Here is a 17,124-nt window from a genome sequence, read left to right on the forward strand (position 1 = left end):
CCCTGTATATTAACACTGAGACTTTTATGGTGACGCTTGGCACCTCCTTTGCCGAGTCCCTTTCCTACTTTTCGTCTGCAGCTCATTTTCTAGTCTTGTTGGGTCGGGTGGTTTGGAACGAATGGGTAGAAGCAGTTTGACAGCAGTATTTATATATTCACTGCGGACCTAAGAGAAGACGGAGAGCGGGAAAGCTGCTAGGCAGGGCCAACGCTGCCGCCTCCACATCATCTTCCAACATTTTCCAACGTTTCTTTTAAATATTGTTTATCTAGTTCGAGCAGGCTTATAGACCCTTTTTGTGTTTGTACACAATGATGACGTAGCACGTATGCGCGCGCATAGTGGCAACAGAAGGATGGCGGAGATAAACAGCTTGTCAAGCTACGCAAGGGGATTATCAACTAAAGATCGTGAATATTACCTTAACAAGTTGACTTTGACAAATGGTGTCCGACTTCCAGATCCGTGTTCTATTGATGAGTGGGTTGAAGACGTTAGCAAGTGGCCGAATATACAGTGGCCAGATATATATACCTATTTAATTGAGAAACCGAGCGTGTACACCAGAGAGAAATTACGAGCCTATAAATCACTGGATGCTTACGAGTACGTTGTCTGTGGTCATGTACAGAACGTCAAATACCATGACATAGACTCAGAATTTTGTATTTTGAGATCAGAAATTCTCCCTAGTCAAAGACAAGGACACAAGACAACGATGTATGAGGCTTGGGTTATAATCAACCAACGAGAGAACTACGTCCTCACAGCGAATTGCACCTGTATGGCGGGGTAAGTAGCCTATTATTTGGTGTTGTGGGCTTGTAGGTAACAGTTCAGGGGTGTGTTACTATCCTTTCAGCTGGCTATTACTCTCCTTTCCATATCAAAAATCGTATGCTTTGCCCTGTAACTTTCTCATCATAACCAGGGTTCGAAACTAACATTTTCATGAACAACAACACAGTGACAACAGGGTTCAAAATGTCAGCAGCCAATATCATTCAGTTACATTCAAAACCTGATTAAGCTTAGGATACTTACTCACATGTCTAGTAAGTTAGATGTTTAACTACTTCATAGCCAGAGCCGAGATTTGTCTGAGAGCAAATGTTACTTTCAAGCCCAGTATGTTTATTATGATTTTGTGAAATTTCAGGCTTGGATCATGCTGCAGCCATGCAGCTGCAATATTATTCAAAGTTGAGCTCTATGTTAGGATGGGAAGGACAGAGAAAGCAGCGGTTACTTCTGGAGTGTGCATGTGGAAAGACATCAGCAGGAAAGAAGTCAGACCAGCTCCATTGAGGGAAATCAGCTTCCACAAACCAAAGAGGCTTGGCAGGCAACTTCCAGTAGCTTCAACATCTGCTAGGAAGAATAGTATCACACCCAGAGGCATGTAATAGTTGACAGAGCCTAGATAAGTTTCCTTTTGCCATAGTGCATTTAATTAATTCTCAGGATTTCACCTCAGTGTTTTGACACCATAATGTAGACTGAGAAAGGTGTTACTTGTTGATGCAGAGATGAAAAGGCCTACAGACCAACATGGCATCATGACTTTTTGTAAACATACACGCTCAGTTTGAATAGTTTCAGTATCATTTGTTATGTTAGTTTGAATATGTCTGTCCTTTTGTCTTCAGATTACCGATTCTAGAAATTCGATTGTTTGTTATCTACAGCTTAACTGGTCTGGTTTTAGAATAATTCAGTCATTATTCTTAAAATGTGAACATTATGCAGCACACAAATTGTGTCTTTTTGTTGCTCTATTATCAGTGTTGACAGATGATGACATCCGGGAACTGCGGGATGTGGACCCAGGTGCTGCAGTGCTGACGAGCCTGGAAAACAGTGACACGGACACTGCATCGTCTGCCACTGATTCAGAGGAGCATCCAGACTTACCTGAGCCCTTGACTGCTTTATTTGATGCAACACTCCGGGAACTCTCACCACAGGAAATGAATATGAAATGTGAGGATACATTTCACAAACTAAAAACTACACTACAACCTCAACAATGTGAGAAACTGGAATTTGTGACACGGAAACAGTCAAGGTCAAATGAGTGGCACACCTATAGGGCTGGTCGGATCACAAGCACCAAATTTCACCATGCAGCCACAACTGACAAGATCAGCAAAACATACCTAAATGACATAATGCAGTACAACAAAACAGAGTTAAATGTCCCATCTGTGCTCTGGGGTCAAAACATGGAGGAAACGGCAAGACAAGCCTACACTGCATTTATGTCCCAAAGCCATACAGATTTCAGCATCAGCTCATGTGGCTTAGTAGTGCAACCTTCTGAGCCACACCTTGGATCATCGCCAGATGGGATAGCAAGATGTACCTGCTGTGACAAAGGGGTGGTAGAGATAAAATGTCCCTACAAATACAGGAATAGCCTTCAAGGATGTACAGAAGACAAGCAGTTTTGTCTGGACAAGTCATTCTCGTTGAAACATTCACACACATACTACTACCAAACTCAACTTCACATGTTTGTGTGTGGTGTTAGCTACTGTGACTTTGTGTTGTGGACTAAGGAGAAGTTCATTGTGCAACGTATCCTAAGAAATGAAGAGTTTCTGCAGGAGGCTTTGCCAAAAGCACATGACTTCTTTAGCTCGAGTGTGTTGCCTGAATTACTGACAAGAAGACATGATCCTCTCTTGGTGTCACAGAGAGCCTGCGAATACTGTGAAAGACCAGATTTTGGTAAAATGATAATCTGTGTCAAATGCAACAACCACATTCACTACAGTTGTGCACACATAAAAAGGAAGCCAGCAACATGATTATGCAGGAAATGTGTGAGAGTTGAGGCTTGAATGCCTTCATGTAGGAGTGGACAATATAATGTATTGTATTGTGATAGGAGACCAGATATGGTGTTAGATGTCGCTTATGGATTGTGTTTCCCTGGTTGTTAAAGTTCTTATCTTATTCTTATCTCATTTAAAAATGCCAGGGAAAGTGTAACATATAGCATCCATAAGATGTGTTTTCCAAATTCCATTAGATACCTTTATTGCGGTGATATTACATAATGTGTTGTTAAGATGTCAATTCTATAGACCCTTTTACAGCCGACGTCATCAAAAAGTTGCGCGCGCATGTGGGCAACGGAAGTGGTGTTGTTTACAAATTAATTCATCATCAGCCTTTTCTTTACATTTGATGTTGTTATTGACAGCTGTGTCTAGATGCACTTCAGTGCAAGAAGATATGTTAAGTTTTATTCTGTAATGCTATATATGTATCCATAGAGATAATTTGCGACCTAAAATTATTATTTACTGTTTACAACATACAGAACCAGTTTGATTCTAATATATTGTACACACTCCTACTTTCCATGTTGTTAATGTTTAGTGGCACTTTAAAGGAATGAAACTCTGTTAGTAACAACATTACAAATAAATGTGATACTGCACTCTGAATTGTTGAGATAATCTGGGGGGGAAAGGACCATTAGACACACCAGTGGTAGCCAATGTGGGGAGGTTTATTAAAATGTTTTAAGTACAGTAGGCCTATATACATGTTTTACAAATGTACATACATGGTTATGTGTAACTCATTTGGGAACAACACTCTTACAGAGGTTTGTGAGGGCACCACATACAATAACAACATCATCTAGTATGTCAACCTGCGACAAAGGAATAACTGTTTGTAAAATCTTAAAGTTTTTCCACCGACCAATAACTCGCTATGGATCCTCACACGAGAAAGTTGTCTAGATGTGTCCACTTCCTGTGCAGAAAGCTGCTTCTTTCCTTTTGTGAAATGAGGGATACGAAGGGTTGCCCCATAGGCTGCAAGCTCGTCTCTGATGAGAAATCCTCTGTCTGCTAAAACCTCATCCCTAGGCTCCAAAAGTTCGAGGAAACCTGACTCCTTAGTGATCTGCTTGTCTGAAACCCGTCCACCCCACCCAGGAGACAGAAATGAAATTGCACCAGCTGGAGTGATGCCGATCAAATATTTAATGGTGTTGTTGTGTTTATAGTTTGACCATGTCTGGGCCCTGGAAGTCAGATTACTGGGTCTAGCTATGAACATTTCTGTGCAATCTATTATGCACCGGCATCTTCTAAAATTGCGCTTGAATATTTTTGGCATATGTTTAAGTACTGCACCCTTACTTGGCCATTTAATGAGTGGCTTGAGGACCAAGGCCATAGCAGGGACCCAGCTCCGCAAAATATTTGATACCTGAAATCTATAAGCCAAGTCAGTATTACATAGGCCCAACCTTAATTTCATCAACACAATCAATAGGTGGTCCTCTACTTTAAGTTTGTTGTGAATTATTTCTACGCTACCCATCATTTTTGTAATCAGCCACTCAAAAACCACAGAGGTCAGTCCTGTGAGAAAAAGCAATTGTCCAATGTTGCACTTAACAGTGGTGTAGGAGAATGTAGATTTGTGCAGCTCCTCTTTCAGCTTTACATTTTCTGCTCGTAGTGTGTCAAACTCCTGTCGCAGGTTGACATATTCCTCCTGAAGTTGACTGTATCTCATGTTCAGATCATCGTACTCTCTCTTTGGAACTGGGATATCCTCTTCAGCTTTAATATAGAAGAGTGAAAAATTAGCATGTGCTGCAACCAATGCAAACAAGTTCACAATTCAGGGGTTCTCACACATTTTTACCAATGAATTTTCAAAACTTTTCCATGACAGAAGAGAAGATACATTATTGATCCCAGGGGGAGAATTTTCCTCTGCATTTGACCCATCCAGGGGCCAGTGTACACGTCACACACAGACATACATAGCCATTGGAGCAGTGGGCCTGGCAGGAGCACACACACACTAGGAGCAACTCTTTCAGTGAGGGTGGGAACCCTGACAATCAATCAGTTAATTGTAAGATGAAATATTAATAAATATATTCATACCAGGACAATGATCCATGCTGCATTCTTGTTCTGGAGTTTCAGAATTAACACGTTGATTTGGTGCAGTGTCAGCTCGCCTCCTTTTCCTATGGTACCTACAGTAACAGCAGAAATGTATAGTTAGACTCATCCATATCTCAAAACAGCAGCTGTAGGCACCAAAGCTTATGCAAGAGAGGAAAACAAAACATAAAACGACTGAGAGGAGGGCAACTCTAATCTTACCTGTCCATCTTTGCATTTGGGTTCTGGCTTTGTTTTGTGTACATGAACACAGATGGCACAACATCAGGACTACTAGAGTCCAATGATGCCTCGCCTGCAAAAATAAAACACAAACACGTTTGTTTAGCCTAGCAAGCTACTAGGCAAATCTAACAGCTTATCAAACTTTAGCTGCATTTGATTATTATTCTACATCATACAGACAATCACTAATGTAAACAAGGCTTTCCCGTAAAATCAAAGAGTAGGCTAGATAACCTCATTACCTGATATAAAGTGGGCGCTGCAGACGCGAGCATTTTTGATTATGTCCTCATTCCAGTCCACACGTTTAATCGCCTGCAAAATCGCCTGCAAAAAGTTGCCCACATGCGCGCGCAACTTTTTGATGACGTCGGCTGTAAAAGGGTCTATACTTAAAGGTTTGATGATAAAAGGTTCCTTAATATGTAATAAAAACCCCGAATAACATTTACAATTGAAAAAAGACAAGTATAATGCACTTGCATTTTATTAAAATTCTGAGCAGACAGTTCTCTTTGCTTCGAGCAAAAACACTTGATGGGTATCCACTGAAATTAAGTTTGCAGGGAAACCTATGCTCAAAGTACTTTAGTGCTGACTACGTAAGAATTTAAAGATCGTTATTTCATAGAAGAAAACAAGTCTTGTATTATAATTAGTGATACTAAAATGTGAAAAAAATATATTTCCTCATGATGTGATATAGTAAAACCCTGTTTTTATATTTAAGTATACTTACACTTTTAAAAGTATGCATACGTTGTTTTAACCGAGCCACTGAGCTGTAACGAGGCTCAGTAAACTATTAACATGTGAGAGATATATGCATTTTATATTTAAAGATCAAATGCAAAGCTTCCAAATATGCTACATTTTTATAGAAATGTTGTTTTTAAGACTGCCTGTATTTTTTATTTTATTTAAATCGAGATAATACACCCGAAAAAAAGCTTTTTATTGATACAAAACTCGACCCAAAGCCGTCTGAATTTCTGACATGACATTCCCAGCAGCCTCCGCGCGTGTGACGTCATTGTTGCCAAACAGTCTCTGGACCAAATATCCCGTCTCGGCAGTCTCGGTCACATGTTTTTCGAAAAGAAAACGGAATTAACATGGGTTATTGTTGTGGTTTTTGTTGTACGAACGGTGCGGGATCTGGGAGAGTTTTCCATGCATCTCCCAAAGACCAAATCATCCGCCAAAAATGGACTATTTTAGTGAATCGTGTTGGCTGGCAAACCGACAAAATGGAGCAAGTTGTGTTCTGACCACTTTGCGTGTGATGCATACGACGTTGATCCTGCTATCATCAAGGCTGTTGGTGCAGAAGCATTAATAGTGCATCGGAGGCTGAAACCCGGAGCCGTCCCCTCCATATTTCAGCACAAGAAACCACTGAAAGAACGAAAGAGCCGGGCGATGGCGAAACGCCAAAGAATTGAGGTAAACAACTTTTGATTAGATTTCAAAGCGCACGGAGCACAGCAGGTAACGCAGATAACGGAATTGCAGTTTTATTAAGTTGTATTGCTTATAGAGGTGGGCACCGTTAGATTCTGTGTCTTTACGATCATAAATAATGTGTTGGATGTGGAGCTAGGATAAGTAATAAGGGAACTAGGAGTGATTTCGGTGCAGTAATAGGTTAGAATTTTTCGCTCTGGGCTAATTCACTGTTAGCATTGAAGTTTATCTGCAGCTCATTAATCGCTCCTCCACTCATAACGGAGAAGTGTGAACAATTAATTAATTTGCCCCTTTTACAAGTGAAGATATAGTCTTTGTTGTGTTAGTGGCATTTTCGAGCCTGAAACCTGACAAACAGGCTCAGGGCTTAATAGGTTAAAATATTCCTTCAAACAGGTGGTGAAAAGTTTGATGCAGGACACCAGCACAGACACTGAGGATCCTGACATTGAGGGAGATACTGAAGTCGAGGAGATTGGGACAGAGGAGCCACACTCTTCTGGAGCCATGCAAACCGAAGTAGAGGTAAACAAAAGAATAAAGAACAAATCATCATGATGTAGTTGTTGTTCACATATATATACTAGTACCAATATCAGCCTTTTTGAATGGACACATGCCCTCTAATTGTACTGCTGTTGTAATACACAATCAAGATTGTTCATCTTGTAAATGTTCAATTTGTTATTTTCCAATTTTATTACAGCTGCAAAACCGTGCCACTCAAATGTACGAGAGAGATTTTCCATCTCAGAAAAAAGCATCAAGGGGAACCTGTACTTTGGGCCTCAAATCTGGTTCGGACTTCGGACAACAGACTGCACTCCTCACCACAACGATCGGGACATCGTACCAGCCTCCTCCCATAGATCTCGATGAAGACAGATCTGGGCACCAGCCTCGGGGACCTGTGGCTGGTTTTTGTCATTATATTGTAAATAAGAGAATAAACACTTGTTATTTCTGTTATTCTCTTACCCTTCGTACCCGGCTCCTGGGCTGCAACAAAAAGCAGGGAGGCGAGACGAAGGGTAAGAGAATAACAAGTGTTTATTCTCTTATTTACAATATAATGACAAAAACCAGCCACAGGTCCCCGAGGCTGGCACCGAGAAAGTGCCCAGAGGAGTGAGACTGACGCAACCGCCTGGGCTCCTCCTTTATCCCGCTTTACCAGGTGCAGCTCATCAGATAGCCATCCGCCCACAGGTGTGGCTCATCAGCACCTGCGACAACCTGAACAAACCACACACACACGGCACCCCACGTGGTGTGGAGGGGTCGTCACAGGATTTATTTTGGGGAATTGTCCTACACAATTTATATTACTATTTTTTGATGCAGAGTACAATTAGCCGGACTACACTTCAATGAAAATTCTGCACGGGCTCAAGCTATTTCCGAAGGCCAGGAGGGGGGAGCCAGTCATCAAAGCAGTCAAAGTTACACCAACTTTCGGTGAGTGTCTGCTCAATGTGCCTATCGCTAAGCTTTCAACAGGGCCCGAATGTGTTGTTTTTGGAATAATATTTTCCCCCTTGTTTGTCTTTTCAGTTTATGTGCAAGAACTGATGGGAGAGGTTGTTGAGCTGCGGAATACTTACCCTACCTACAAGAAGGCCGAAGCTCTGAGGTCAAACAGACAAGTCCCACCCCCAATTGCGTCAGCATTTGTAAAACCTAACAAGCTTGTACTTGTTGGAGTACAGAGGAGCAGGAGTCGCTTTAATAAATAAATGGTGACATCTGTGGTGACCACACACACACATACACTGGGTTACATAATCCACACATGGAACTACAGTGGGGGGTTTTGTTTCCACATGGACATGTATGTGGATCTCTATATATATTGTGTGCCCTCCTGTCTTCGCTCTCTTTCTTCCCGGACTGCAACCGGACAACATGTAACAAATAAAGTCAACTTTTGTACCTCCATTGCACCGCCTACGACTCCCTATCTCTCGGCACTACACATCTTTCTTTTTTGTACTGGTGCTCAAAATCAATTCATTTCATGTTGATCTTGGTTATACTTATGAGGGTTACCAGGGGGATACAATTGTGCATATCTAGTTTATTTTTGAGAAGACTGCTGTGGTCATGTTAGGTTTGAGGTCTGATATGAGTTATGCATTTAAATCCAGATGATTCAAAAATACTCTTCCGTTGAGCAGCTGGTCACTGGACAATAACTCTGGGGTGTGTTAAGAATGTCTGTTTCTTTCAGAGTTCATATGGTGGTAAGCTACAGAGCCCGTGGCACTATTTTGTTCTTATAATAATAATTAATTAATTAAACACTATGTACATTATTTTGTTTGTTTTTATACTTTTGACCATACTGCACATAATGTTTTTCTTCATTTTATGCACAACTATTATACAATAAGACAACCATACACAAGTACCTTAAAGTAATTCATGTAATTTATTTTTACTGAATTTCGTGTTACACATTCACTTATTATTATTATTCACATATAGATAATCGCCATCAGCACTTTCATCGGTGATATCAGGTGACGTTTCCTTGTATTTCCTCTTCGACATCAGAGGCTCGTATAAATATGGCTGGATGTCGACAACATACTCCAGATATTGGGTGGCCTCCGACTCAGAAATGATAGACGAAACTAAGTTGTACTATCGGCGGGAGCCGCTGTGAGCGATAAACCAGGGTTTGTTTGGCAACTCTGACGTCACGCGACGCCATTTTGTGGAGGAGCGGCTGAGAAAATAAATCGTCACTTGGTGTTGGGGGTTGAACAAAATAAATATTGCGCATTGCCAGACGCATATTATCTCTGATTTTAATACTGCAATATCTTAGATAGTGTTGTAGCTATGTGATTTCGATTTTACTGGCAATTATAAAAAATAACTTTGCATTTGATCTTTAAGGGATTTACGTTTAGGATCCATGGATTATGCATCAAGTTGTACACTTATTCAAAACCGAGGAATACATCAATAGAAGTAGTGGGTGGCTCTTAAAAGAGCCGTTGCGTTGTTGGTCAATCAGCAGCAGAGTTTACTTGGAGCTGGTGTACTTGGTCACGGCCTTGGTGCCCTCAGACACGGCGTGCTTGGCCAGCTCTCCGGGGAGCAGCAGGCGGACAGCGGTCTGGATCTCCCTGGAGGTGATGGTGGAGCGCTTGTTGTAGTGAGCCAGACGGGAGGCTTCCCCGGCGATGCGCTCAAAGATGTCGCTCACGAAGCAGTTCATGATGCCCATAGCCTTGGAGGAGATGCCGGTGTCGGGGTGTACCTGCTTCATCACTTTGTACACGTAGATGGCGTAGCTCTCCTTCCTGGACTTTCTCCTCTTCTTGCCGGTCTTGGTGGCGGTCTTTGTTACCGCTTTCTTGGAGCCCTTCTTGGGGGCTTTCACGCTGGCTGCTTCAGGCATGATCAACGGTTGGGGGATCACAAAGTAGAATGAATTCACCGAGTCACAGCGTGGTCTATTTATATTCATCTGATGCAAATCATACTGTGCTGTTGCTCGCAAGGGATTGGTTGGGTACTGAGCATGCGCTGAACAAATCACCCTTTGAGCATAGTTTTGGAGAATAGAAGAGAAACATTTATTTTTATTGAAATCTAAAATAGTATTATTATTTCAAATAGATACATTAAAATATCTCTTCAATTACAGATTTATATATATATATATAATCAATTAAATATATATATATATATATATCTAAGAACTATTTCATTTTATATTCAGATATTTAAATGTTTTTATAATATAATGTAATACAAAATATACAAAATGTACATTAATAATACACAAAGCACACAATGCATAAATATATACATAACAAACACAGAGCACGTTTGTATTCCAGTGAGATATTATATTACTCAAAATGCCCCATGGCACTTAGTCTGGGATGTGTCCAGGGTTTTTCTTCTTCTTAGTTTGGTAATAACCGGTTTCACGATGGTGTAGCTACTTATTGTTCTCTGATTTAATAACCTTTTGCATATTTTTTTCCAGATCTTCAGACATGTGATGCAATTCAATCAATCAATCAATCAATGTTTATTTATATAGCCCAATATCACAAATGTTACATTTGTCTCAGTGTTCTTCACAGTGTATACAGAATATCAGTATGACAATACGACACCCTCTGTCCTTAGACCCTCTGTCCTTAGGCCCTCACATCGTACAAGGAAACACTTCCAGAGAAAACCCACAGTTTAAAGGGGAACATGGGAGAAACCTCGGGGAGAGCAACAGAGGAGGAATCCCTCTCCCAGGACGGACAGACGTGAAATAGGCTATTTTTATGATCGTCAACATGAATATTAAAGTCACCTACGATAATTACTTTGTCTGTTTTAAGAACCAAAGTTGATAAAAACTCAGAGAATTCTGATAAGAATTCTGAATAAGGACCTGGTGCACGGTACACTGTAAAAAATAAGATTGGCTGCAAAGTTTTCCAGGTCGGATGCGTAAGACTAAAAACGAGGCTTTCAAAGGAGGTATAATTTAATTTTGGTTTAGTATTGATAAGTAAACTTGAGTCAAAGATTGCTGCAACTCCACCTCCTCGGCCCGTGCCTCGAGCAATATGAGTATTGATATGGCTGGGTGGTGTGGCCTCATTTCATTTATGCTGACATATTCTTCATGTCTCAACCAAGTTTCAGTGAGACAGCATATATCAATATTATAATCTGATATTAAATCATTTACAAGCTGAAAAAGTTCCCTGTGTTTTATGTCCATCTTTTCATCCAGAATACATGATTGACTTATATTTGACATTGAACTCTAAACCGATGCCTCGTAGGAGTGACCATACCTCCTCGGCTCTGTAGCAGTCCATAAGGAGGTGCTGTAAAGTTTTGTTTGTTTGTAGCCTTTATTTAACCAGGTGAAGCCCCTTGAGATCAAAAGATCTATTTGTCAAGGGTGACCTGCAGCACATTAGTTACACATGTAAAATAAAAACAACAGAACAACAATAAGGACGACATACAACATAATTTACAGGGTACAGTTTACAAACTCTATTTACAGTGACAGGTACCATGAGTATCAAACAGCATGTCACCCAGCCGAGTTTTAAAATGATGCAGGGGAACCAAAGTGCTCAGTTTTAAACATGTTTGCAGACTGTTCCAAGTTACTGGAGCTGCACAATTAAAAGCTTTCTTCCCTAAGACAGTCCTGGCACTTGGCACATTTAATAAAACCACATCATGAGATCTCAGGCAATAAGTACTTTCAATTTGTCGAGAGATCAGAGAGCAGATATAAGAAGGTAGTTTACCCAACATGGCTTTGTAGATGAACATGTACCAGTGACTGAGTCTCCGAACAGTAAGTGTTGGCAGACCTGCCTTGGCATACAGGGTACAGTGATGTGTAAGTGCTAGTCTCGTCCTCCTCACAGTTAACCATGGGACATGTTCTAGTTCTCACATAGCAGCTCACGCACCTCACGTCTCTCATGCTCTCCGATAACTGTTTACTTTTCACTCATTTCAAGACTTCGTTACCTTCATCAGGTGTTTTTGTATGTTATAACACCTCCATATTTGAAATAATTTACCATTTTAAAAATGACTGGCAAACTGTTGCAATAGGAAGTACTCACACAGTAAATACAGGTATATCTTTATATAATACAGGTTCGCAACTCACATATCATATACATATTCCTGTTACCGTATAGCTCTCAAAGCCTTTGCATGTAGAGCTGTGTTGCATCTTTCGCTTTGTTTTGGGCGTCTGACATTAACATCCGCTGCACGTCTCATTGTAATTTATGTTATAGATAGGTCTATAATATTGTTCAGCTTGCACATGAATGACTACTTTTTTGTAAGTGATCTTATTTTAAAGTAGTAGTATAGTATAACCTTTATTTAGCCAGGAAAATCAATTACAGTTTTTGTCGATTGCTAACACAAATTCTTTTTTTAATTGCTCAGTTTCTCAGAACGCTAAACACAATCCACAAAACCACACACCCAAAGTGCAAAACACCTCATTTCTCCTGCTAAATGAAGAACTGCACTCAAAACTACATAAACACTTACCAAATGCAAACTTTTGCACCAGATATAACACACTTCATTCATAATACTAGATTGTTTGACCACCCAACTACACTGCTGAGCATCATCTAAAGCACTTTTATCTGTTATGGGCTAGGCTCTCTACAGAGAGGGTTCTGCAGAGAAAGTTGCTTGAGTTTACAGACATACAGTAAATTAAGAAATACAAATGGGTTGTTGAAAGAAATCACATTTTATTCAAAGATAACATCGTGCAACATGCATCTCAGCACATAGTTACTATGCTTCGGATCTCTCTAAGTGTGATGCATTGTTTGCCAAAACCCAGTTAGTAGCTGCTGCTTCCTGCCTCATTGAACATCCTTAGCCTTCCACCTCTTTGTTTCTCAGTCCTTCAGATAAACAACAAAGACATAGTGGTCGGTCAGTGTCTGTGTTGCATAAAAGTAAGTCTACCACAGTACATTGTGCAGGATTGTTGTACAGTTATGCAACATGCCAACAATTCAATTACAGTAATGAACTAAATACGTTTCACACAACAGATATAAGCACTGATATATCATGAGTTATGCAGAGCTACAAACTGGTAACTAACCAAGTCTAAGTGTCCGGATTACAGAGGCAACAGTAAATCAGCTTAGATTAGGCTGAACCCTCTGTCCAGAATGTATGTAGAATTTGAGTGTGTTAGCAATCGAGAAAAACTGTAAGAACAAATCATTATTTTCAATGATGACCGACAGGGGGCAAAAGGCTTCCCGAGGGGTTGGGGGTTGGGAGAAAGAAAATAAAAAGACAGACTCCGAGCACTAGAACCCAGGAGACAACAAGTGTAAATGGAAATGCAATCCATGTTCAATCATCACAAGCAGCGAACAACATTTCTCTAATTCCCCTTCTCGACTCCTATTCTCGTGTCTTCGTACCGCATGCAGGAGATGCGAGCGGAGGAGTCGAGGAAGGGAACCGAGGAGAGAGGAGTGGAAGCAGCAGGCGGTTAGAGAAATTAGAACTCCTCTCTTCTGAGCAGTCATTTTAAAGAGACGTCCATTAATGATGACAGGAGGCAGAGAAGCACTTTTTTTAATATTGTTATTATTACTATGATTATTATTTTTAATCTTTTGCAACTCTGGCACCCGATTTCCTTGGGGATGAATAAAGTCTTATGTCTTATGCTGCTTTTTCTTTTGTTCTTTTTTCTTTATTGAATATCATATATTCTACACACAACAAAGTCTACGGGCAGACAAACAAAGCAACAAGACATTACATACTTTTATTTTGAAGTAAAAGTATAAAGAGGAGGCTCTGTGACATAAGGAAACGTACCCTAAGCTTTCCACCGATTGGACGATGAGAGATACGCTCAAGACGGCCAATCAACAAGCAGCTTGGTGTATATATATTTTTTCTTGGCAAGCAGCGACACATTTCGTCTTCAACTTAATAAAAAAAATCCATCCACAATGTCAGGTCGAGGCAAAACCGGCGGAAAGGCTAGAGCAAAGGCCAAGACCCGCTCCTCCCGTGCCGGGCTCCAGTTCCCTGTCGGCCGTGTCCACAGACATCTGAGGAAGGGTAACTATGCTCATCGTGTCGGAGCCGGAGCCCCCGTCTACCTGGCGGCTGTGTTGGAGTACTTAACGGCTGAGATCCTGGAGCTGGCTGGAAACGCTGCCCGCGATAATAAGAAGACCCGTATCATCCCCCGTCACCTGCAGCTGGCTGTCCGCAACGACGAGGAGCTCAACAAGCTGCTGGGAGGAGTGACCATCGCTCAGGGCGGTGTGCTGCCCAACATCCAGGCTGTGCTTCTGCCCAAGAAGACCGAGAAGGCCGCCAAGAAGTAAACTACCAAACTCATTAAGAACAAACCAACGGCTCTTTTAAGAGCTACACAAACCTCCTTAAAGAGTGCTTCCTACCTATGTGTTAGTCTCTTGTATGTGCATGTTGTAGAGTCGTGCTCGTGCATCTTTCCTAGTTACCGCAGTGACTGGCCAGTAGTGGACAAGGGGAACATTGTATTAGTATTTACGATTGCAAACTGCTCTTTCCTAGCTACCGGTGTTACAGTGTAACTGGAGTCATGACAACTGGCGGCATTCTATTATTTTCGTCACAGGGATCCGGGGAGTGTCCATTGAGGACTTACCAGGAAATAAACATGTCGATCGCCTCGTGTGTCGTTTACATTCATCTTTTGCTATATCTGCCTTCCTAACATCACTTTGATGAACATTCACTACTCGAATGTGAGGTCGATATCGTGACGCTTACAGGGAGGTATCGGAAGTTACAAAGTAGGTGACTGTGGATGCCTGTTCAAAACATTACATCAATAAATCATTGAAATGATATATTTGTGTCCGCCTTTTGTACATCGTTCTTAATGTGATTTATAGTAGCTTTGATAGCTGTCCATACCTTCAGACAGCCTCAAAGTAAAACACAATAATAAAAATGCTTGTCCTTTGTTAAACATGAAGCTGTCTTTGGCTCTTTTCTGCTGTAACACAACCTATGTGGGCCGAATAAAGGTATTCTGATTCTGATTACATTAACCTGTTGTGGAAACATTTCTTGATCAAATTGTTATGAAACAAATGAGATAAATATCGCTGTGACACTGATGTCACATCGGGACATTAACACTAAACATTCACAGTAAACCCGGAGTGACATATGCACAATTAGAAATACTATTATGATCTGCTCAGTTAATTTAGTTAATATATTCTGGACTTACTTTTCTGTGGTTTACGTTACTGTGACATATCAGTATTATTAGCCATGTGATGAGAGGGATACAGGTATTTCATAAAATAACTTGCTCGCTGGAGAATAGCTACAGAATTGATATCACAATTGAATCGGAGCTGATCACAGCTTGTCACAGATGATCCAGTCACCTCGATGCTGCTTTCGTGCTGTGAATAAACAACTTGTGTTTTACTTTGAGGCTGTCTGAATGTGTGGACAGCTATCAAAGATACTACACATCACATTAAGATCAAATGAAAGTCGGACACATATATAATTTAAATGATTTATTCAGGATTGCAATGTTTTGAACAGGCATCCACACAGTCACCTACTTTGTCATTTCCGATACCTCCCTGTAAGCGTCACGATATCAAGCTCTCACCCACAACCTCACATAGGAGAAGTGAATGTGCATCAAAGTGATGTTAGGAAGGCAGATATAGCAAAAGATTAATGTAAACGACAAACGAGGCGATCGACATGTTTATGTCCTGGTAAATCCACAATGGGTCCTCAATGGACACGCCCCGGATCCCTCTGACGAAAATAACAGGATGCCGCAAGTTGTCATGACTCGTTATACTGTAACACCGTGACTGACAAACAGTGGACAAGGGGAACATTGTATTAGTGTTTATGATTGCAAACTTAATTATGTAGAGCTTCAAGTTGATTTAATGCTGGATATTAACGGACACGATTCAAAGTGTTAGATGTAAAGGAAACAATTCCCACAATAAATGAAAAATGTTGCATATAATGACTATCTAACCAATGTCTGAACGAGTAATTATCCCAAACCATGTAACTTGGTAATTACTAAACTAATGATTCTAATCTTGGCCAGTGTTTGTTGGTAACAAATGTCAAAATATAGAGGAATGAGCACTTCAGTGAAGAGTGAGGTGGCTCTTAAAAGAGCCTTTGGGTTTGAATGGGCTGGCTTCGGGTCAGTCTAAGCTCTCTCTCCGCGGATGCGGCGGGCCAGCTGGATGTCTTTGGGCATGATGGTGACCCTCTTGGCGTGGATGGCGCACAGGTTGGTGTCCTCGAACAGGCCGACCAGGTAAGCCTCGCTGGACTCCTGCAGAGCCATGACAGCGGAGCTCTGGAAGCGCAGGTCGGTCTTGAAGTCCTGAGCGATTTCTCTCACCAGGCGCTGGAAGGGCAGCTTGCGGATCAGCAGCTCGGTGGATTTCTGGTAGCGGCGGATCTCTCTCAGAGCCACGGTACCGGGCCTGTAACGGTGAGGCTTCTTCACTCCGCCGGTGGCCGGGGCGCTCTTACGAGCTGCCTTGGTGGCCAGCTGCTTCCTGGGGGCTTTGCCTCCGGTGGACTTACGGGCGGTCTGCTTGGTTCTTGCCATTGCAGTTTCTCAGTGTGTTCACAGTTCAACAGTATGACCCTCGCCGAGAACAGCGGCCTTATAAAGGAACTGCCGGAGTCAGGTCAGCGCTGATTGGCCTAGGGAAGATGACACGAGCGCTGTAGCTTATCAACTATTCGACGAAAGTAATTTGAAAAACGAAGCCTCTTTTCAACAGAAGCTGCACCGCCAAAAAAACTAGTGAATAAGAAGAAAAGCAGCTTCCCTAAAGGCCTCTGATTGAATACCTTTGTTTAGTTTAAAGTGAGACTAAACAAAGATAGCAGA

At 41.3% G+C, this 17,124-nt stretch overlaps 4 protein-coding genes across 4 annotated transcripts; 1 reads left to right on the forward strand and 3 right to left on the reverse strand.

The window, feature by feature from the left end:
• Positions 1–1,213: 1,213 nt before the first annotated feature.
• LOC117458038 (uncharacterized) lies at positions 1,214–7,578 on the reverse strand. The gene is made up of 6 exons (XM_034098277.1): positions 7,504–7,578; positions 5,423–5,507; positions 5,157–5,250; positions 4,932–5,026; positions 4,350–4,598; positions 1,214–1,371 (listed from the first exon to the last, which is right to left on the reverse strand). Exons 1-6 carry the CDS (start codon positions 7,576–7,578, stop codon positions 1,214–1,216), a joined length of 756 nt encoding a protein of 251 aa, XP_033954168.1.
• A 1,524-nt stretch (positions 7,579–9,102) lies between these two features.
• Positions 9,103–10,075, reverse strand: LOC117458736 (histone H2B 1.2-like). The gene has a single exon (XM_034099372.1). The coding sequence runs from the start codon at positions 10,060–10,062 to the stop codon at positions 9,685–9,687; it is 378 nt and encodes a 125-aa protein (XP_033955263.1). The 5' UTR covers positions 10,063–10,075; the 3' UTR covers positions 9,103–9,684.
• Positions 10,076–14,078: 4,003 nt separating this feature from the next.
• LOC117458733 (histone H2A) lies at positions 14,079–15,262 on the forward strand. The gene has a single exon (XM_034099370.2). It carries the CDS (start codon positions 14,171–14,173, stop codon positions 14,552–14,554), a length of 384 nt encoding a protein of 127 aa, XP_033955261.1. The 5' UTR covers positions 14,079–14,170; the 3' UTR covers positions 14,555–15,262.
• A 533-nt stretch (positions 15,263–15,795) lies between these two features.
• LOC139435074 (histone H3) lies at positions 15,796–17,123 on the reverse strand. The gene has a single exon (XM_071205428.1). The coding sequence runs from the start codon at positions 16,834–16,836 to the stop codon at positions 16,426–16,428; it is 411 nt and encodes a 136-aa protein (XP_071061529.1). The 5' UTR covers positions 16,837–17,123; the 3' UTR covers positions 15,796–16,425.
• Position 17,124: the final 1 nt, after the last annotated feature.

This window comes from Pseudochaenichthys georgianus, chromosome 14 (genome assembly GCF_902827115.2).
Source record: "Pseudochaenichthys georgianus chromosome 14, fPseGeo1.2, whole genome shotgun sequence".
Classification (NCBI taxonomy): Eukaryota; Metazoa; Chordata; class Actinopteri; order Perciformes; family Channichthyidae; genus Pseudochaenichthys; species Pseudochaenichthys georgianus.